Source organism: Apodemus sylvaticus, chromosome 1 (genome assembly GCF_947179515.1).
Source record: "Apodemus sylvaticus chromosome 1, mApoSyl1.1, whole genome shotgun sequence".
Lineage (NCBI taxonomy): Eukaryota > Metazoa > Chordata > Mammalia > Rodentia > Muridae > Apodemus > Apodemus sylvaticus.
In genome coordinates, this window is record NC_067472.1 from 71318120 (window position 1) to 71341545 (window position 23426).

Below are 23426 nucleotides of genomic sequence, written 5' to 3' on the forward strand. Positions count from 1 at the left end.
ACCCGAGAAAAGAAGCTCCAGGAAGGACAGGCTCCTCAGTTTAGGGGAGCAGAGCATGGTGGTAGGGCTGGAGGTAGCTGGTCACATTGTTCCTGCAGCCTGGATCAAGATTTAACTCTCACACTATCTCAGAGTGGCATTTCATCCATCACAGTAAACTCCATGAATGATTAAGTTCCATGCAGCATCTAAGATGTTTATACGTTAAGGGCTTTGTTATTCATCATCAGTGCCAATTCAGTTGGGTATCCTCGAGTCCATGAAGCCACAGGAGGACTTGGCTTTTTTCTTATCCTTCACACTACCTTCTGTTACAGTAACATGAATCCGGCACAAGTTAGACTTAGCTATCATCAGACACTCGAGACAAATGAATGACCCTGTGTACACCATAAACATGCATAATTTTTAATTTATGCATGCTTACATTATCTTTATATAGTATCCCATGTCTTGTTGAGTTAGATCATTAAGAATTAGGGGTCATTAAGTTTTAATAGAAGTGGAGTTCTTTCTATTCCCTAAACATTGTGGAAGCTCCTGGGGCCAACAGCCAGATAGTTTTCTTTGGAAGTGGACGCCCTTTGGTGTTGACTTTGGGCCTTCTATCCTCAATAAAAATAGTGATCTGGTTTAGTTTGGCGACCTCTGTTGTTGCCAACACTAGTTAATCGGTTTCTATAAATGTGGCTCATGGGTCCATGTGTCCTTGGCACCTTTAGGCTAGTCCTCTTTGGTAATCCCTCTGGCTTTTAGAGGAAACTAATGAAGATTGCTTGATCCCTTTGTCCCTTGCTGGGCTAGGCAATATTAGTCTGGGGCATCTCATGTCTTCTGGTTGGAGGGGCAGAGTGTGGACAGGGAGGGGGAGGGGTGCTGACCTAGGCAGTATGTCTTAGTCAGGGTTTCTATTCCTGCACAAACAACATGACCAAGAAGCAAGTTGGGGAAGAAAGGGTTTATTCAGCTTACACTTCTGCATTGCTGTTCATCACAAAAGGAAGTCAGGACTGGAACTCAAGCAGGTCAGGAAGCAGGAGCTGATGCAGAGGCCATGGAGAAGATGTTCCTTACTGGCTTGCTTTCCCTGGCTTGCTCAGCCTGCTTTCTTATAGAACCCAAGAATACCAGCCCAGGGATGGCACCACCCACAAGGGGCCCTCCCCACTTCATCACTAATTGAGAAAATGCCCCACAGCTGGATCTCATGGAGGCACTTCCCCAACTGAAACTCCTTTCTCTGTAATAACTTCAGCTTGTGTCATGTTGACACACAAAACCAGCCAGTACACAATATAAATGGATAGAAAAGAGGCCCTCCTTGTCTTGGAAGCTTATGCCACTTTGGGGAAAAAAGGCAGGCAGACAGCTGTAATTCAAGTTTAGAATCCTATCAGAGAGGACCTCTGAGGAGTCAGGAAATGGATGACAACGACAGTGCTCATGGGTCCCAGAACTAGAGCAGGATAGCTCTAAAGTACATAGAGAACCCAATTCTCTCAAGAAAAAAAAGTATTTTTAATCAGTGTTTAATCTTTAATCAATGTTCTTCATATGTGGCTTCACAGTCCTCTCACTGGCCACTGCAGCAAGGTCTTCCCAGAAGGGATGTTGCTGGCTACCTCAGTCATCGTGGTCCCATTCATTCAGTCTTCCCAAAGGACCCTTCAACCTGGTCCTTCACTCTCTTCCACCTTGTCTTCTCACCCGACCCCTGAGATGGTGTCCCTGCTCTCAGTTTGAGGGTAACTCTCTGGGGACACAATGGTTTCCATGCTCCCCCCACCCCCACCAACCTCTTTGCCATTTTATTCCTCACATTTGTTTTCTGGAGACCCCCTTGGGTCTTTTTTTTCTTTTGTCCAGAAGGAACAGAGAGCTGTAGCACCTTTTCAAACTCTCTCATGTGTTTGCATGATGGTGGGTGCACAGCTTTGTTTTCATAATCACCATAGCCTCTCCGGGCCTCCCACCTACCTCCCACGCTCCTAGATCAAGGTGGTCAGCAAGGGTAGCTTCCAGCAGAGACAGGATTCCACATACGCAGGACAGGAGGTTAGAGAGGTGAAATGCACTGGCATTTCTCATCAGAGAAATTAAGAGTCAACACTAATCTTCACTAAGCCTTTGTGTGGTTAATTTCAGAAGTTCTCATTAGTCCAAGATAAGTCAGCCTACTATTGCCTACTTCACATGAACTAGAGGTTCCACAGTGGTGAGGTAGATAAACATGAGAAGTTAGCTGAATCTCAGCTGAATCTCAGAAACCATGATGTGATGGCTCCAGTCAGCTGTTTATCTGAAATCATTCAATGACCAACCCTGTGGTCTTAGAATGCAAGTCAAGGTGCCCTAGAACACACCATATTTTCACTCTTCATGAAAAGGCCAGGCCTTAGTGCTTTTTTATAGAAGACTTAAGGAGGTGCAGACCAAGTATTTAATTTGCAGGACAGCTTATTGGTTCTTCTGTGTTCCAAAAGGCAGAACTTGGTTTGAGTGTTCCTTAGGAAAAGCAGCAAATGTCTAAGACATTCTTCCAAGAGCCCAGGGTGATCAAAGAAAGGCTCCTGGGAGTTTGTTGTTGAGCGAGATCTTGAAGACTTGATTATCACATAGATGACTGCAGAGGGAGGCTGAAGCTTTGCCAGCCCATGGGAACTGTAAAGCTTTTCAGAAGGGGAAGAGCTGGAATCCCCAAGCAACCAGCTGTATTGGCATCAGGGTGGTCCTGGCTGCCTCCTGGTGACATGACACTGTCAAGAGGCTGCATGCTGAGGCCACCTGTCACCGTATGTGCTCACACACAATTGATGTAGAAATTGCAATAAATACCTTCCTGTGTTTATACAAATTAATGGGATTTGGGGACTTGGGTTTTACAAGAGCTGCCTCAGAAGCTTGGAGGACAAGGCAAGGCCTTAAGGAAGCCTGATCTTGCCAAATGAAATTAGGAGGGCCTGGTGTGTGTGTGTGTGTGTGTGTGTGTGTGTGTGTGTGTGTGTTCTAAAATGCAGATTACTTTGCTAATTTTACTGTAGAAAAGTCCCCTTGATAATTGATAATAGAATAGATATAGTTGTTGTTTTTTTCCTCCAAAGAACCCAGAATATATACAACTCTAAGAAAATCCATAAAAGATTCAGAAAGGAGTTGAAAATGATTTTCACCAGTCTGAGTTTTATAAAAGTAGAAGTTCTGTAAGCAGGTGGGGTATCCCTATATCTTTGAGCAAAGCACATATGGAACAGGCTTCTCTTTGCTAAGACTAAACAGCTGATGAATCAACACAGCTGACAAATCAGTGTAAAAGAGGAAGGATTTATCCTGGCTCTCAGTTGGAGGATACAGGCCGTCAAGGTAGGGGATACATATCAGCAGAATCAGCTCACAGTTGTTGTGGTACGAGAGGTGATTTGCTTTTTTTCTGGGTGTATTACAAAGTAGAGATCTGACAAGAAGTGAAGCCAGACTATAGAAACTTTAAGGCCAGCCCTCTAGCATCCCATTTCCTCCAGCAAGGCCCCACCTCCAAAAGTACCACCAAGTATTCAACCACATGAGTATACGGGAGACATGTACCATGATGCATCCCATTAAATGAATTCCCCATGAGTCACACCAAATCCTTGAAGAGCTATAAAAGGAAAAAAGTGTGTGGGAGATAAATTTGGGATTGATCTCATGAGAGATGGAAGAACCCTTGTTTGTAGTCCTCAAAAAACAAATCCTGTAGCTACCAGTTGGTGGCAGTGTATTGTGGTCCAGAGTGCATGTGGATGGCAGTAGGCTAATGGGGCTGGAATCCAGTCCTGCCTCTCATTGACATACAGTGAACCTGAGCAGGTAAAATTCACCCTTTGAAAACTAATGAACACCAGCCCTAAAATGCCAAACATCATGAGCATGCCACAGGATTAGGAGGAAGACTGAGGTCACAAAAGGAAGCTTCTGCAAGGGCAGACAGAATCGTTATGACCACTCAGATGCCCAAAGTCCCTCCTCCCCTATCCTCCCATACCTCTGTTCTGGCCATTTTCCCCACAAACTGCCAAAGCCAAAGTGCCATTGGCAGAATAGTTTGTCAACTTAGTGCAACAAGGAAACCTGGGGAAAACAGTGTAAGTGAGGGATTTATCTAGATTGTGTTTCTCTCTCTGTGTGTGTGTGTGTGTGTGTGTGTGTGTGTGTGTGTGTGTGTTAACTCTTGTCCTAATTATCTTAATTGGTGTGGAAAGTCCCAACTGAAAGTGAGTAATATCATTCCTGTAGTGTTTAGGGCCTTGGATATAAGAGTAGAGAAATCTAGTTGAGCAGTAAGCAGTGGTGCCTTTATTCTTTTCTTCCTCTGCTTTTGACTGTGCATCTGACCTGCTGCCTCAAGTTCTTGCCTTGACAAGCCTGAAATGATGGATTGTCCGGAAACTATAAGCCAAATACACCCCTTTTCCTCTAAGTTTGCTTTTGTCAGGATATTATATGTCCACAACAAAAACAGAAACTAAAACTGCTCAAGGCAGGTAGAGTCTTTCTACCTGAGTGACCTTAGAGCCTCTCGGAAAGTTTCACTTCATTCCTTCCCTCCAGGGAGGTGTACCCTCTGCCTTCTGCCTCTCTTCTCCTGGCCAAGCAGCCCCAGCACACCTCCCACTTATCAGACGGGCTTGGAGATATTAAGCAGACTCAAAATCCATAGTAACCCCCTCCCCCACGGTCAGAGTGAGCGTGGGAGATATAGACTTGCTTGGTCTTGGATATAGACCTGCTTGTTTTGTACCCATTGAGGACTGCTGGGTCCAGGATCTCACCTCCTGATCTCACAGCTGGCTAAAAACTGTTCAGAAAACAGAGGCCTGGGAGTGTCTGGTGGCTCACAGCTCCTTTTGTTTCCTCTTGGAAATAGAACCAAATCTTAATTGTGGTATCAGGTGCTCTAAAAAAACAGATTGAGTAGAAAATGAATGGCTGGTTTCCAGAATAGACCACATACCGCCAATTGGAGATTATGAAAAGCCTTACAAATACAGTTTATAATGTGTTTATCCCCCTGGATACCGTGCCTATGTCTGTCTACACTGGCTCCACCCTGGCTCCTAAAGAATGCTAATTCAAAATTGGGTTTAAGACTCTGCTTAAGGCTTCCTCTGCCTCTCTGAGGGAAGTCTTCATATATGCACATATTTGAATATGCACAATGACCAGGATCCCGACAGACTTAGCTGGAAATCTGTTGGTTCATTCTAGGAAGATCCAGGAGCCCTAACAGGGGTAGAGCCTAGGGTGGGGCACCAGGAGGACCTGTGCCTCATTGCATCACGTGCCGATGTCATCTCTCCTCACAGCCCCCACCTTTCTGAACTCTGGAGTCTTTCCACTCTTAAGCACCATGTCATGGAGTGGGTGGATAAAAAAAATTACAAACCATACTTATAATCATAAAAATATCATAGTCCTTTCTTTAATGACTATGGACAGGATATAAACTGGTCCACAAAGATGTATTCCACACTGTGAACCAGTGACTATGTTTTATTTATTGCCCATTTCTTAATAATCCTGTCTTCCTATACCTCCATGGAAGCCTGACTCCTTATTATTGTCTAGACTTTCCAGAAAGCATGACAGCTACTTAGATATAACCCCTTGTGATAGCATTCTAGGAGAACTAATTGAACCACACCCTTGGCTAAATTAAGACTGTTTTTTCAGGTATTGCAAATGGTAGAAAGAATTTTTTAGATATATCATTTTAAAGATATTATTAAAAATAAAGATTATATATGTGTGTATAATATTTATATATTATACATACACACACAATACACACACACACACACACACACACACACTGTTCTACTTATATTTTTTGTAATAAACTACCCTGACAAAAAGCAACTTGACGAAGAACAGGGTTTATTCTACCTTACAGTTCATCACCATGGGAAGCTGCTCCTGTTACAGCTTGCTTGTTTTTTCTGTACTCAGTTGGATTTCTTCACTCCCATACAATTCAGAATCCCCTGCATAGGGAATGGTGCCACCCAGAGTGGACTGGGTCTTCCCACATCAGTTAACATAATTAATACAACCCACCACAGACAAGCCTAAAGACCAACCCAATTTAAACAGTCCCTCATTGAGTCTTTCTTCCCAGGTGATACTAAGTTTTGTCCAATTGATAATTGAAGCTATTACTTAACACTTTAAAAAAAAAAAGACTCACAGAAAACAATGTCATGATTTCATGCCTACTCTAGTGTACTTTTTTTAGTCAAGGGGCACTAGCATATGTGACTTGTCCCATGACGTCTCTAGGCTTTAAAGGGTCTAAGAAGTGCTTTATATTACAGAGGTAGAATCTCTTTAGTTTCCTTGCTGAAAAACTGTAAGCAGGAGCCAGACCTCCCCTTTCAGAATATTCTAGGGGTGCTTGGGTCTCCCTGTCTTTAGAATCCTCTGAACCTGGTGTTAAAGTTTTCCTCTGAGCAGTGCTCTCACCCTTGTCACTTCACCAAGACATGACTTCTTCCTGCTAAAAGAAGTGTTTGGTGGGATAGCTCTCTGTGCAGTAGCTCATGTACTGTGTGATAAAATATCCTATCAAGAGGTGATGTGATATAAGAGAGGTAAGGGCATATTAAGGTTTACAATTCCAAATTTCATTTTATTATTGGGGAAAGCCAAAGATAGAGAATAAATTCAGGAATCCTTGATTGCTTGTATGTATGGTACTTAGCTAGATATTTTTTTCCTATTTTTCTAAAGTTTTGTTTTTACTTTATACATATGAATGTCTGTCTGTACATATGCACCACATGTACATGTGGGGCCCACAGAGGCCAGAAGGAAGTATCAGATCCCTTGAAACTGGAGTTAACAAATAGTTGTGAACCACCATGTGGGTGCTGGGAGCTGAGTCTGAGTCCCTCTGCAAGAGCAGCCAGAGCTCTTAACATGTTCAGGGCCCAGCCATGAAATGATACCAGCCTCCTTCAGCATGGACCTTCCTACTTCTATTAGCCATCAAGACAGACCCTTCACAGTCATGTCCACAGGCCAGTCTGAGCTACATAATCCCTCAGGAAGACCTTCTTCCTCAGTGATTCTAGATTGTGTCAAGTTCACAACTCAGAGATCCTAACATTGTGCTTTCACTCTATTTAACTATTGCTGAGGCCAACTATGGTCAATTGGAACCTACAGTATTTGTCTCAGGGTATAGCTTGGAGGAGGGTTAACAACCACAGAGAATGTTCTGGCTCTCCCTCAGGGTGGTTCCATACACTGTGCTATTCTGTATCTCCTGAAATTAATCCTTTTTCTATTTCTTCCAGATAACTTGTTCAAACCCAAAGAAAGATGCATTTCAGAGAAGGAGATGCATATGAGATCTAAAAGGTACTTGGCTGTTGTGGGAAGTATGGAAAGAGCTGGAGAGGGGGTTGGGAGGCTTGAAGGGTCCAGATGCTGTCCCTTCGGTCAGGGCTTCTAGGCCTACATTTAAAGGCTGGGTCTTCTTGGCTGCTGATCTGAAAACCTGGCTGAGGTGAGCAAAGCTGTCGAATTGTGCCTCGGAATGTTTACGCTACTCTTGGACCGACTTTAGGAAAGTGGTGGGTCTTGGATTCAGGAGCGGGCTCATAATTGGTCCCTAAGTGATCAGCAGATTCTGAACTGGAACTCTTCCGTGCATTTGCCTCGTGGCTCTGGGCAGGAGCCATGTGCGGCTGCACCTTTGAAAGTAATTTTACGAGGAGGAGAGAACCCGTTTTTTCTGGAGGACCTTGACTGTGGCGGTCCTGTGGAAAAGCTTCCAAGCTGGAAACCGGCAGAGCGTGGGAGCCAGAGGGGCCTCGGTAGGGCCACAAAGTGGCTTTTCTGGCAAGTCCGTCTCTGGCAGTCTTGGCAGGGGCCGCCAGGGTTCTCCCTGCTCTGCCTGGCCAGTCACCATTCAAGTCTCCCACTAACTCTTAGCACCCTGGAACACACAAAGGCTACCATTCTTCCCCGGAACCTGGCTTCTTAACCGGGACACAAAAGCTCAGCGGGGCTGGCCATGTTCACACACATAAAATGTCATTAAGTGGTAATAAAGTACCTAACCCTGGGAGAGATTATAGTAATTAAATCAAATTGATAGTGCACTCAGAGACACCAACGAAATAGGAAGAATAATTTTGCCCCCACTCCAGACCCTAAATCTCTGCTTTTACTGTGATTATGTTGTTTCCAGGATAATTAAGTAACTTTGGTTACCTACAGGGAACCTCTTTGAAAGTAAGAAAATAAGAAATGGGGGCACACCATTAATGACATGACTCCCAGCATTCTAACCAGGCTTATAAATGGTCCCTGCATTTGAAGACTTGCTGTTTGATAAGTGAAAAGTTGTATAAACCTTGCAACAAAAGTGTTCTCTTCAATTTAGTGGAAACCCCCTACCATCACCAACAACAAAACCTTTCCTTATTGGTCCCCAAACCTAAAACTGCTATTACAAGGTCAAACAATTTAAATAATGGACTTCAAAGAAGCGATAGTAGACAGAGTTGTGTCCTGGCGAGTCTCTAAAGATAAGCTGATGCTTGAGGAGGACCAGCAAGCTAGGTGAAACTGGCTTCACGGTCTGTGATTGCCCTTAACTGGTCCCCTCAGGAGGGCCAAGCATTTAGATCTCTTTGCTCTGTGGAACATGCCTGGCTGGGCTCTGACCCTAGCTCTCCACAGTCACCTGAAACTGCTTTCTCTTTGTGTCCCTTGTCATGGATTAAGTTGGTTATATTTTTATTCGAATCAAGCAATAGAGTTAAAACTGAAGTTCCCTCAAGACCAATTAGCCTGCTCTCTTCGCGTGGCCCCAGACCTACCTGCTAGACTGTTCATCGTCCATCTCCTGTCTCTTCCCCTTACACGCCTGCTGTTGGTTCATTGAGCAGGCACCTGTGTCAGCCATGCAGTGCTGTGCCATGCGTGCCTTTTCTTCTGTACCTTGCCATTGCCTGGCATCATCTGTGAGCTTTCCCAAGATGCAGATCTCTGGCCTTGTTTTTGACTACCTGTGCAGTGTCTTTGTAGAGGCAAACTGTTATGTATCAGGGGATCTCATCTGAGGAAACTGTGTAGGGCCAGAAGTGGGACATGGAAGCTTTTGTTTCAACTTCCTAGCAGAGTTGAGTGGTCAGCTCCAGGAAAGATGGTCTCTGGATCTCAGGAACTGCCCACTCGAGGGCTATGACATCAACTCCCTTGTGGTCTTCTCCCTTGTTCCTTGTTCCAGTCGAACAAGGTGTGTTTCTTTATTCACACATTTGCATAATCCTCACTAACACCCAATGTGCTGGGCTCTGTCAGAGCACAGGCCGCTCAGGATTCCGTGAGTAGCGTGTGCAGTGTAGTTGAAGCACGGTGCTTTACAGCAAGAAAGAAGCGTTGAGCTTGAGGTCCCAATGCTGTCCCACCCCACAGTTAGCCAAACTGAGGGGCTCTACCCAAATCTCTTCATCTTGCTGGGACTCATGTTCTTTGTTGCATGACAAGTCCCCCTAGATAGTTCTTCCAGGTATCCTGAGCACGGAGTGTGACTAGCCTGATGCTCAGTAACTAAGACGTCACCTACTAATGTTGTCATTGTCCTTTTATACTTTGTGCTCATGCTTGTAATGGCAGAAAAATCTCGAATCATCTGACTTCATACATGAGAGAAAATGTGAAAGAGATGTTTGAACTGAATGCCTTGTAGGAATCTATAGGCTCACGATGTAGTGAATCCATTGTATGGCAGGAAAACCAATTGGCATCAGTACCCAAACAGTTTGTGTGAGAAGGAGAAAACAACCTTCCAGATAAGCATCCCCTAGACCCCACTGATAACTCAGAAGCTCATAATCTTACATGGGGACAAGGGCAAAATACTTGAATCTGGAATGGATTTAGAATCAGCTTAATCAGACGTGCCATGTGCTAAGAGAAAAAAAGCACTTTTTTTTTCCCCCAATCTCTGATTCTTGCTGCTGCCTTTCATCTGTCACCCCCTTGTCAAGTCACAGGCAGTCAAAAATTGGAAGGCAAAAATGGGAATATGTAGAGAATGTCGACATTCAGAACAGCAAGCCAGCGGGTAATGCAGGCTGAGAAGGGACTTCCATGCACATGCCTGGTCTCCCAGCTTGCCTGTGCCCTTCCCACGAAGCATCATTGAGATGCTGTTCCCAGTGTGACCATGTCCTGGGACATCAAAGAAGTTCTTTTTGTTTTTTTCAGGGCCACTATGAATTTAATTAGATTTACAAATGTACTTGTTTCATTTTAATTATTTCCCTTTATTCTTTTTTAATAAAATAAAATATTTTATTTTTTAAAAAAAAAAGTTTGTTTGTTTTTTTTTAAAAAAAGCTATCACATTGAAGTTGGAGAAGACAAACCAACAAAAGGAAAAGAGCCCAAGAGAAGGTACTAGAATCAGAAACCTACTCACTTACACACGCAGCAGTCTCATAAAAATACTAAACTGAAAGCTATAACATACATGTAGAGGACCTGGTGCAGAGCCATGCAGGGCCCAGTACATGATGCCTCGGTGAGTTTATTTGAGCTTGGCTCAGTTGACTTAGAGGACCTTGTCTGCCTGGTGTCCTTTATCCCCAATGGCTCCTCCTCCTCTTCCACAGGATTCCCTGCCCTCTGAGGGCAGGGGAGTTCATCAATTGGACTACTTGTGGGCTCCTTCCTGCTAAATAAAATAAAATATAATATTTACTTCCTAGCCTGGCTGCCCCCTCACACCAACACCTGCCATCTTTGGCTCACCATGTCCTCTGTCTCTTTCAGAATCTATAATAACTTGCCGGAAGTTAGAAAGAAAAAAGAGGAGCAGAAGAAAAGAGTGATCTTACAGAGTAACAGGCTCCGAGCAGAAGTCTTCAAAAAGGTAGCTAGCAGCCTGGCGCAGGTTGGGGTGGGCGGTACACAGGGGAATGGTGAACTTGACATCCTTGTTTCCCCTGCCCCTCCAGCAATTACTGGACCAGCTCCTTCAAAGGAATGCAGTTTGATCCCAGGCAGTTCTGCTAGCCCAGCCTGGATCTGGGAAAACATCTGACGACGCTGGATGAACCATTAAATTTGACACTATCTCCACACGTGAAAGACACCTTTACTTCTGATTTTTTTCCCCCACAAAGGAAATGTGATTTTCTGAATGTCCCAAACAAAAGCAACAGTACTGCAGGCAATCGATCAGCAGTCCATTGTTGGGACCTCAACCCCTTGGAACCTACCAGACTTAGTCCCTTCCATTTTTTCTGACTTGTGAATTTACCCATTGCTTCTGAAGCTTCCATTATACCAATTCCACGCAAGCAGGAAAGCTTTACATACTCAAGTGTGCTTGGATGCTTGCATTTTTGGTTTTTTTGCAGGGGGGGGGGAGCATGTTTTTTTTTTCAAAAATTTGAGAAACAAAAATCTATCACATTTTAACTTCCAATCCCAATGGCTGCCGGTTCTGAAATCTAAAGTCAAAGTTTGTGCTGCATACACATCCTGGAGTGTCAGAGGCTGACTTTGAGATGGACAGATGGAGAGGCAGAACACAGAACAAGCAGAAGAGCCCTCTGCCTCTCTCCTGCCCCACCCGCAGTGCCTACCTTTGTTAGCCCGAGCACCTGTTTCACTGGGAGCCAGGAGAATGATTAAGCAACACTGGCAGCACCTTCACCACCCAAGCAGGAAGTTATCTTGACCAAATGGCCTAGCAGAGCCCGCTCTTAATTTATTCTTTCAAGCACTCCTCCTAAATATGTATCTGTGGAATTAAGAACAAATTAGTTTTTGCAACCCACGTGGAAATAAAAGCGGTTATTTGAAAAGCAAGCATTTCTCTATCCTCTATTCTGAGCAGTAATAATACCTGCTGCAACCCCATGGCAACACCATGTCTCCTTCACCTCTATCCAGGGCCACCATGAAAGTCCTTGTGCTTCTGGATGCCCAGGGGGGAATGTCACCTCTCAGGAGCCGGTGCAAAGAAGCAGGGATGACTGTCCAGGCAGTGTATAGGAGTCTCTAGTGAAGGTGTAGAGATTGGTGCGGGAGCCCTGGTGACACCCCTGTCCCTGTCATCCATCCCACTGCTGCACATGTCACCTCTTTCTGCACCACATCCTTTTTGCATTTGTCAAATATAAAACCTACCCTAGCCCTAGCCCTAGCCCTAGCCCTAACCCTAACCCTAACTCTAACCCTAGCCTCTGCCCTAGCCCTAGCCCTAACCCTAACCCTAGCCCTAACCCTAGCCCCTGCCCTAGCCCCAGCCCTAACCCTAGCCCCTGCCCTTGCCCTTGCCCTTGCCCTTGCCCTTGCCCTTGCCCTTGCCCTAGCCCTAGCCCTAGCCCTAACCCTAACCCTAACCCTAACCCTAACCCTAACCCTAACGGAGGTCTCTCTCTTGGCATGGTCCTCTCTGCTACCCTTCAGCAGAGCCAGCGCCATCACTTCTCTTTTTATTTATTTCTTAATTGCTTTATTTATTTGTAGATATCTGTCTCTGTGTGTATACACAAATATGTGTGCTCAGATGTTCAGATGCGTGTGTGTGGGTACGTGTGTATTTACTTGAGGAGGCCAGAGGATAATCTTAGGCATCAGAATTCAGGCATTATTCATATATATATATATATATATATATATATAGAGAGAGAGAGAGAGAGAGAGAGAGAGAGAGAGAGAGAGTAAGCTTGCTTGCCACTGAGCCCCAAAGTTCTACCTGTTCCAGTCTTTCCATTTTGGATTACAGAATGGCATTAAAAACAAACAAACAAATAAGCCAGGCAATAATGTTACAAGCCTTTAATCCCAGCACTGGGAGGCAGAGGTGGACAGATCTCAGAGTTCAAGGTCAGCCTGGTCTACAGAGTGAGTTCCAGGACAGCCATGGCTAACAGAGAAAAATCCTGTCTGGGAAAAAAAAAACAACCAAACAACAACAACCATAGGCTACGGGGACCCAACACAGTTTGATGTACTTTCCTGTGCTATTGTTGGCAGGCTGTCTCCAACAACTAGAATCAACACTTGTGCTTCATTATGTCTGCCCTGTTCAGAGGAAGCAACCTGACAGAACTCCCAGGAGCAGAAGCTCTAGGTGCCACTACTGTTCCCAGTCTGTGGCCTTGGACAGAGATGCCAGTCAGTATCTGCCAGCAGAGAAACCACATGGTAATACAGGAATGCTTGCTGTACTGAATTACTAACCATATAGAGAATTGTCTTATGAGAAGTGGAGGCAGCTCTGAAGAGTCCAAGTAGCCATGGAAATAAAGGCGCTGCACCTGAAGAATCAGAGCGTGGCACAGCAGATGACAGAAAACATTTTGTGCTGTCACACCTGTAGAACTTGCTGAAAATCTACCCTCCGAAGTGTGCCAGAAACCTGCCCTGGGGATGTACAAGGTTGAGCCCTTCTGCTGCAGCAACAAAGGGGGATGGGGGCGGGGTGGGGGGGGCAAGGAAATGCAAGCTTTGCAGGGCCTGGCCCAGGGCCTGGCTGAGCTGTATCTCTCCCTCGCCCCCTACTGGCAAAGATTAGCATTGTCCAGCCACCTAAGGGAGACTCTACCAAGGGCCTAGGATCCATTTTAACTAAGCAGACAAAAAGGGTGGAAATGGAGTGGGGATAGGGAGTGGGGGGAGAGGGGTGGAGTTTGGAGTGGGGGGATGGTGAAAGGAGAAAATTCAGTAAAGACCTGGCACAGTTGGTTGTTTAGCCTTGCCTCAGTTTCCCTAACTGCCAGATGCAAGTAAGTATAGTGCCTTCTTCATGCAGTTGCTATGGAAATAAAGTGGATGGGAGTGGAGTGTATGGAAGAATGCCTGGCCCAAAGCAAACACACCATGAGTGTTTCCTGGCATGCACAGAGGTGGGAGGAGAGGCGCATGGGCCATGAGTTGGTTGAGAGGGCTTAGCAGCGAGATGCTTCAAAAGGCCATTGTATGCTTAGCTTTACAGCAGCTGGTCAGTCCTGTAAGCAAGAAGCTTCATTATAAAGTTTGGTTGGGGGCTGGAAAGGCAACTCCTTAGGTGTAGGGCTGCTTTCCCAAGGTCTTGACAACCGGATTTTGATCCCCAGGACCCACGGAGGAGAAGGGAGGAGAGGGGAGAGCTCACTCCACAGCTTGTCCTCTGGATCTCCTTGTGTGCCATGACATGTGCTTGCCCCCACAAACACACACAGTGAATAAGTAAATAAATGCAAAATGTTTTTGAAAAAGTTTGGTTGGTTGGTTGGTTGGTTGGTTGGTTGGTTGGTTTTAGGTTTTTTGAGATACAGGTTCATGTAACCCAGGCTAGTTATGAACTCTGTGTATCATCCCTCAGCTGGCCTTGAACTCCTGATCATCCGCCAACCTCATCCCAAGCTCCTGGCTTCTGGTAAACGTTCACATCCCCTCCAATACCCAGTCACCTTGGGAATCATTTCAGAGCAGCTCAGCAAAGTTGTGTTTGTTTTTTAAAATACTGTTAGGGCCTCTTCTAAGTACTCCAACAAATTCCTATGTACAGTTCAACAGTATTTTTGAAAAAATATACACTTTAAGTCAATTCTATGATAGTTAAGGACAGACTCTCTTGGATGAGGATCCTGAGACATCTGTCCTTACTTTTCTTTAGTATCTCCAGAGTATTTCCAAAGCTTTTCCCATGCATCTAAATTCAGGGCCCAGCTGTTTCCAGACTGTTCGGTGATACTTAAGGAGGTGGGTTTGTGTCAGCTAACATTTTAAAGAGAGAATGCTAGATGAAGCCAACTTCTAAGAGTTCATAAAACACTCACCTTCACTGCAAACCTACTGCTGAGTCCTCAAATGTAAAGAAGGAAGAGCCAACCACACATTAAAGGGCACTGAAGAATGTTCTCAAGGGCGGTTCTCAACTAGGGTCCCAGAGGGGAACCACGCAGGAATATGGAGTGATATCTGCTGTGGGGTAATATCCCCTCTGTTCCAGCTGGGACAAGGCAGAAAATCAACTTTTGGTTTCCTGTTGAGCTTATTTTCTTATTGTAGAAATTATTTTAATGCTGATAAATGAAGCAGACACAGCGTGAGTTTCTCTTGTGTCGTGTAGTAACAGAAATAATGTTATAATCAGTATAGAAATCATGGCCTACAGAATTAACGCAGCCATTTCCTCTCTTCTCTGAGGAACTGGCTATCAATTTCTGAGCATTTTTCTTAAATTCAGACCTTAAGAAAGACTCTGTGGGGTTTGAAAATTCTAACTAGACTTTGCCATCGTAACTTCAACAAACAAATTCTTCTCTGACAGTGGTTTATTTGCCTCTGAGGTTGTGTTGGGTCCAGGATGAAGATGACTTTTCAGAAATGCAGCATGCAGGGGGCCGAGGAGTTTCTAAGGAAAGATTCCTGAGTCTGGACCAGGCAACATTTGAAGTCCTTAGAGACGTCCAGGTGGTAAGAGAACTGGGCCGTCTCCCGGTGGTCCCCATGACTTCATGTGGAAGGAGCAGTTCCTATTTGGGTTATGCATCCCGCCTGCCAGCTGGTAATGGACTAATGGGAAAACAATTGTCTTGGCTCCTCAGCCAGGGTCTGTTGCCAACCCAACTTCCTGGAAGTTGTCAGCTCCCCTGGGTGAGTCAGCAAATACTTGCTCAGAAGAACAAGACTCTGAAAGAAGTGCCAGTGAGGCAGCCAATCCTGAGAGAGTATGGATAAGTCTCTGTCCCACAGAGTCCCTACTTTTCAACATTTACTGGTTAAAAAAAAAAAAAAAAAAAATCATGCAATGGCCCTGGCCTCTGAGTGTATCTGATGACCCACAGTCTGGGTATGAGGCACAGTGGCTGCAGGAGGGGCAGGATGTGTCTGCCCAGGGAGGGTGATCTAATCATTGGTACATGAGAGTTCTGGGTCAAACGACTAAGAGTGTGGTAGAAAAAAATGACTTGTATGAGTGGACCGGAATGCACTGTGTGCACTCTCAGAGGAAGTGGGCTGCTAAGTGATTACAGTGTGTCCATCAGCAGATGGTTCCACCTGATAAGGTTCCTTGAGTTTGTACTTTCATCAGAATTGCCCACAAATGTGTAGTCCTGTAGAAACCTTTGAAATCCGCTATCCTTGGCAGAAGCAGTCCCTTCCTGGGGCTGAATCACTTTGGAAGTTTCTCCCTCTCCCTCTCCCTCTCCCTCCCCCCTCCCCCCATCCCTCTTTCTTTCTTCTCTCTCATCTTGCCCTGTACAGTTGGGACAGAGTTGGCTCATCAAGGAAGAGCAGGCTGTGCATCAGCTACTGGAGACTCTTCGAGGTCCCCCACTAACATCCTGCGACTTGTTTTAGAAGGCCAGGATCCTCTACCAAGGCAGACCTCTATCTACAAGTCACATGTACTAGAGCAATGACAATTTTGCAAGCTTCTCCAGAAGTCCAGAGCTTTTCGTCAAGTTGCAGCTGCTGTCTCAATTGAAGATTTGATCTGAGCTGCTGCTCATCAGGGATGTGCACAAAAGGGAGGGAGAGACACTGAAATTCTAGTTTGTTCTAAACCTCTCTAAAAAGGTTCCTGGACACTTGTCTGGCCATGGTGCAGTCAGAAAGGTGACTTCAAGTAGCAGTGTTTCTCCCAGATTTAAGTGCCTTAGACCCTGGGAGGGAAAGAACTGACTGACTCAGAGCATCTCAAACAAAGGAACGAAAACTTTTAAAACTCTTAAAAGAGGGGGAAGAAGGTGACCCCTCACTCAGTAAACAGCATGACATGCAGTTGTTGTGCCTGAGTGCTTCCCACATGCAAAAGCTGAGCCCAACAGCACACACCAGTGATCCCAGGGCTGGGGACGGAGGGATAGGAGGACCTAAGGGCCTCACGGACTAGCCAGTCTAGCCAAAACCATGAGTCCCAGGCCTGGTGAGAGACCCTGCCTCAAAAACTAAGGTGGAGAACAATTGAAGATACCCATTGTTATCCTCTGACCTTACACATATCATACACACTCACACACGCCTCTCTCATACATACACACACAGCTGAAAAGAGGGAAAATATGATGGCTCTGTGTGGTTGTGAGCTTGACTGTCCGAATTAGCTAAAACCCAAATGACTGAGCAAACGTGTGAGATATGTTTTAAATGAAATCTTTAGTATTTGAAGTGGTAATACTCATTTCTAATCTGGATCTTTGAGGTGGGAAGGCACACTGTTAATCCAGTTTTTTTTGAAACATTGTATCTTTTTCATTTTTTATTGGTTATTTTATTTATTTACATTTCAAATGTTATCCCCTTTCCCAGTTTCCCTGCCAGAAGCTCCATCCCTTCCCCCCTCCCCCTGACTCTATGAGACTGCTTTACCCACACGCCCTGCCTCACTACCCTAGCATTCCCCTACCCTGGGTCATGGAGCCTCCACAGAACCAAGGGGCTCCCCTCCCAGTGATACCTGCTAAGGCAATCCTTTGCTACATACCCAGATCTTTTTAAGATGGAAAGATTGACCTTAATCTGGGCCACACTTTTGCTGGCAGCCTATATAAATACATAGAAGAAGGGAGCTCAATCTCTATCTGCTTGCTTACAATCTCTGGCAAGTTGATCCTTCACCGGCATTACAGCCTTCTTCCTTGGGATTTAGGTATATACTAAAGACCAGCTGAGACATCCAGCTTCATGGACTGAACAACTACTGGATTCTTGGCCCTCCCATTGGTAGACAGCCATTGTTGGACTAGCTGGACCACATCCTGTAAGCCATTCCAATGAATACCTTTATAAGGATGTGTATATGTATGTATACATATACATATATGTGTGCGTATGACATATCATATAATAATCACAGTCATTGTTGGACTAGCCACATCCACATTCTATAAGTCATTCCAATAAATCCATATATATATATACATACATATACTATATACATGTGTATGACATGTCATATATAATAATCATATACACACACATAGACACATTCTGTAAATGCTGTTCCTTTCTAGAACCATGGCTAATACAGAAAAGATCTGTCTGAATAGGAAAAAGGAATGATTTCCTGGAAATTATTCTACTAAACAGCCCTCAACAATAAATTCCATAGAGGTAAGTGTGCTTCAAAGACACTCTGAGCATTTTCCCTCTGTTGTGAGCCTTGTGCCTCCCTGGTGTGCCCGAAGTGGTGGGGCAGCTGCAAATAACATCCAGGAAACCAGACAACTGTCACCCGTGCTGGCTGTGCAGGCCAGGTGATCCCCTGTGGTCAGGGGGGCTTGGCTGTGGCCTTACCTGCCCAGAGAGGAAAGGATGAGCACTTCCACTACTGTGGGTTCATTCAGAACTCAACCTCCACCTCTGTGCTGTAGCCATTGCGGCTTCTCTGGCCATGATATGATTACACAGACACCAAAGAGATTTATGATGACAGAGTCCAGGTGATGTTGCCCATGCTTTATGTGACAAACCTCTCCGAATATATGAGAGTTTTGTTTCTGTTTGAATATATACCTGAAGGCTACTTAGGCCTGATTTAATTACTATATGATGACATAATTACAGCTGTAATCCCAGCCTCACTCTCAGCCAATATTTTTGTTAAAATGACAAAGTAACTCAGAATGGTTTTGAAGGGATTTTTTTGGGGGGGGGGGAAGTGGGTATAGGCTGTGACATTTCATTAGCAATGCCGATCAGGACTATAATGAATAAATATTTTTACATGGATTAAACTGGGGTGTGTAGCTGACAGTACACTGGAGGAGTATACATGGGGAAGGGCGACAAGATTTTGGTAATGGGTTTGCTTTGAGTGTTCCAAGCCTGCCTCTCATTAGCCCTTGAGAGCTATTTCCTCTCCTGTCGGCATTGCCAGCTCTTGAAGGGGCTTCCAAATTGGTTGACAGTGAAACTTCCTAAACCAAGCACAGACCCTGAACAGAAATTCCCTATGCCCAAGGCACCTGCCACATGGTGTTTTTAGCAAGAATAACTTGAGAAAGTGTTTTTGTTGTAGGCTAACGGCATGCTGCCTGCCAGCCTAGTGCTTTCCATGTTCCTGTTTGCTCACAGCTGCTTTCATACATGCAAATACGTGACAGCTGCTTTCCTGACTATTTTAGAAGCATCAATACCACCATGGAGTCAAGAGACCCACGGCTGGATCAGGAGCTCATCCCTTTGGCATCAAGAAGGCCTGCTTCCTTTAAAGACTCCATCTGTGTGAGGTGAGCAGCCTGCCGAGGCTCACATCTGGATTCCCATGTTCTACTTCTGCCCCCTTTCCTTGCCAAGATGGAGGCCACCGACAGAGGATGGGTGTCCAGTTTTCCCTGGGAGTAGGCAGGCCCTTTATACACCAAGCTGCGCTGAGGGAGGGAAGCTTACGGGAGTAGGGGTGGGGGTGATGCTGCTGTGCAGGGCCTTTGTGCTCAATGAGTGCATGGGCAGTAAACACACTCAGGACCAGCTTCAGAGAGCTGGTTCAGTTTATTGGAGGGGGGTCTATTCATGTCCTTAGAGAGGTGGCCAGGGTCTCTGGAGAAAAGTTTGTGTGACTGTGTACCATTGGCTAGGACAGGGGTGTTGGAAGATGCTTCATCTGCATACTGCTATAGTGTTGCTAGGGGTGAGGGGTGACCTTAAAAGGTTGAACAAAGAGTGACACCTGATAACTGTCAGGGTAATACATTCTTACTAGGGTTGATGGTCTTGATGGTCGGGTTGATGCCAGGTTGGGAGTAGGGATGGAGCCAACTCCTGCCATCCTCATCTGAGGTATATCCAGAGTTGAAGTGCCCTCAACCCTTCCTCCATAATCCAGGGCCATTATGGTCCTGCAGACCAGTCCATGGGAGAGAGGGATGAATAAGTCAGAGGTCTGGGTCTGCTTACAGGGACCCTAGGTAGCTGTGGACCCACTATGGACTGAACATTCATGTTTGTGTGGAGATGGGCTTCCAAGGAAATAAGCAGGGTTAGAGGAGGTTAGAGCCTTTGATCCGACGATACTAGTGACCTGTACAAAAACAGACATAAAAGAGGACATTGAGAGGAGAGAGTGCGCTCAGAGCACACTCACAAATGGCGGCAGCCTACAAGTCAGGAGAGAAGACCTCAGATTAAACCTCGCTGGTTGGCACCTTGATTTTGGATTTGACCTTCAGAACTGTGAGGCATTTTTATTCTTTTAAGTGCCCAGTGTATGATATTTTATTATGGCACTCTAAGCAGACTAATTAGGACCCTCATATGTCCTATGCAGTCAAGGTACACCTCATCCATTCTGCTGATATCTGCTACATATGTCTATGTACACTCACAAATGGCGGCAGCCTACAAGTCAGGAGAGAAGACCTCAGATTAAACCTCGCTGGTTGGCACCTTGATTTTGGATTTGACCTTCAGAACTGTGAGGCATTTTTATTCTTTTAAGTGCCCAGTGTATGATATTTTATTATGGCACTCTAAGCAGACTAATTAGGACCCTCATATGTCCTATGCAGTCAAGGTACACCTCATCCATTCTGCTGATATCTGCTACATATGTCTAGACGGACTAAGTCTCAGAGCTGGAGGCTGCCGGTTCTTCTTGTTAGTGATGCTCTACAGTGACATTTGTGGAGACCCTGAGCATATCCCTTTGAGGCCTGGGCTGTCTCCCAAAGACCACACAGCCTTGGAGGTCTACTCTATAGTCTGTGATACAGAAAGCCCTTTGTTCACATTGACTCAAGGACCCAATCTCCTGTCCAGTCCATCAGAAAGGGGTTTTACTTCGACTTACATCCTGGATCCCTTCTGTTCTTGGCATAAAGCCCCATACTCTAGATCTTTAGACAGGGCTTTTCTCTTTGGATTACTATTGCTGTGACAAAACAGCATGAGCAAAGCAACTTAGGAAGGAAAATGTTTATTCAGCTGTGCTTCCATATCACAGCTCATCATCAAAGGAAGTCAGGACAGGAACCCAAGCAGGGCAGGAAACTGGAGGCAAGAACTGAGGCAGAGGCCACGGAGGAATGCTGCTTACTGTCTTTCTTCTCATGGCTTGCTCAGCCTTCTTCCTTATAGCACCCAGGACCACCAGCCCAGGGATGACACCACCCACAATGGGCTGGGCTCTCTCCTATCAATTACTAATTAAGAAAATGCCCTACAGCCTTGCTTGTAGCTGGATCTTATGGAGGCATTTGCTCAACTGAGCTAGCTTGTGTCAAGGTGACATAAAATTAGACAGGACAGATCTTGAAAATCTATAGATTCAAGAGATGTTTTTGCCCCTTCTCTAGAAAGTTTGACTTTCTAATCAGTTATTGTAAGTATATCATGAGAGTGATCTTTGGGCCTCAGAGATACTCAGTACTACCACCACCACCCCTTTTTCTGGGATTTTTCCAGTTCTTTACTTTTTGGGGCAAACTATGTCTTTGTAGGTAGCAAGCCCATATTCCCTGTACATCTAAAGTTCTGCCCATTTCTCCTTCCAGGAGGCAAGGGGAGGCAGGCTCTGGAGAGACTGCCTGTTAGGTAAAGGTGATGGTTTCTAAAGTCAGATATGGATGGAATGCTAGGAATATATATAGATGAAATCACTTTTTAAATGCTCTTAGGTACCAGGTTGCCATCCTTCAGGACAGGCTAGCATACACAGCAACATTCTCACCAGCTCTGTGACTGGGAATCAGATGAAGAAGTTAGGATGTTTAAGAGGCATGATGTACAAAACCTTTAAAATACCAGAATCCCAGATGGGTCTGGTGGCATTGACCTGTACTTTCAGCTAGCAGGGAGACCAAGGCAGGGAGACCAAGGCAGGAGGACTGAGTTCAAGGCTCATCTAGGAAATTGATGAGACCTTGTTGCAAAAACTCTTGCCTAGCATGCATGAGGATCCAAGATTTGACTACCAGTACCGAGAAAATACATATACTTGCATCTCACTTAGCATGGTGGTCCCGTATTGAGCAGCAAGGAGTGTGTAATGGGCCTTTTCCCATCTAGACCTCATCCAGGACAGAGGCTCACTAGAACCATAGATGTCACCAGAAGCTGAGTAGATGCTTCTCTGTCTTTCTTCTGTGAGCTCATCTTCAGATCATGCAGTGTGTGTGTGTGTGTGTGTGTGTGTGTGTGTGCATGTGTGTCTATGATATGTGTCTATGTGTGTGCATGTGTGTGCGCATGTGTCTGTATGTGCACGTGTGTGTGCAGTGTTCCCTGAGCTCTCTCACCATCATATCTGAGAAGATAGAGTGGAAGGCAGGAATGACTGGCCCAGGTGATCTCATGTTGGAAAGCTGGGACAAAGATTGGAGCCATGTTTCTCACCTTCCAGAACTGTGAACTCTCTGAAGTACCTTCTCCACTCTGGAAGATGGTAAGTATTCATAAAAATAGAAGAGACTGATATATTTGGGATTTCTCTAAATCTTAAATAATTTCACTGATATTCTCCAAAGACTTAAATTATGGAGCAATATACCTCATAGCCTCAAGTAAATAAACTTAGGAAGCATCTGCCTTTGTAGTTTACATTCTTATAGTGATGTGTAAGGTATCCCAGAACATGAAAGAATGAAATAGATTTATCATGATATAGGGATTATGCCATAATGCCATGCTTCAACTAGACCAAAGCATCCAGGGGAAGGGTTACATTCTGATTCTCCCTAGACACTAGCACCTATAGGTGCCAAAGCACCCCCACTTTGATGCAACCTTCCATGAGGGCTTCGTTATTCTGTGGCATCATCAACTGCTTGTCATGACTCTTCCTTGAATCTCATTTTATCTGAGAAGGCCAACTTTGCTCAAAGCCAACATTGCTCAAGTTCTCTACCCAAAATCAAAGGCAGGGGAACAAACAGCACACTTTTCAAATTCTGATAAGAAATTGCCTAGTTTGGGTCCCATTGGAACACGAGGGAGGCTTCTTAGATGTGTGTGTCAATCAATGTCATCCGCATGCCCTAGGCTTGCTCTTTACCTTGGCATTGGCTCTGTAAAAATCATGAATTGAGCACACAGTGAGTAAGAAAAGAGGAAGGGAACCATGATCAATAACTGATCCTAGAGAGCAGAAGAAAATTCCCAAATTCTGAGCCATCTAGACTATATTGGTGAAAGAACTTTCAATACAAGGTTTCAACTGTAGGTCACAAGGGCACTATATTGTGAAGACTCAATGTTCATAGATTTCTCTTTCTTCTATAGAATACATTCTTTCCTCTAAATGCATATATTATTAATAGACCATCAAATATTCACTTCACCTAAGATGAATTATTCATGCCATAATCTATGCAATACACACATTGGTTTTCTCCAGGCACTTCGCTGAAAACCTCATGTTACCTTTTTCTTGTTGTCAGTGGGAAGAGACAAAACTACAGATGTTGATTTGTAATGGACAGGAAAGT

General features: G+C 44.9%; 1 protein-coding gene across 1 annotated transcript in view; it reads left to right on the top strand.

Moving 5' to 3' along the window:
- C1H10orf90 (chromosome 1 C10orf90 homolog) overlaps positions 1–11051 on the top strand; it is a 102159-nt gene extending 91108 nt beyond the window's left edge. The window contains exons 7-9 of the mRNA XM_052174473.1: positions 7335–7398; positions 10828–10927; positions 11013–11051. Coding sequence (XP_052030433.1) covers positions 7335–7398; positions 10828–10927; positions 11013–11051 — 203 coding nt within the window. The remainder of the gene's footprint in view (positions 1–7334; positions 7399–10827; positions 10928–11012) is intronic.
- The last annotated feature ends 12375 nt before the right edge of the window (positions 11052–23426 follow it).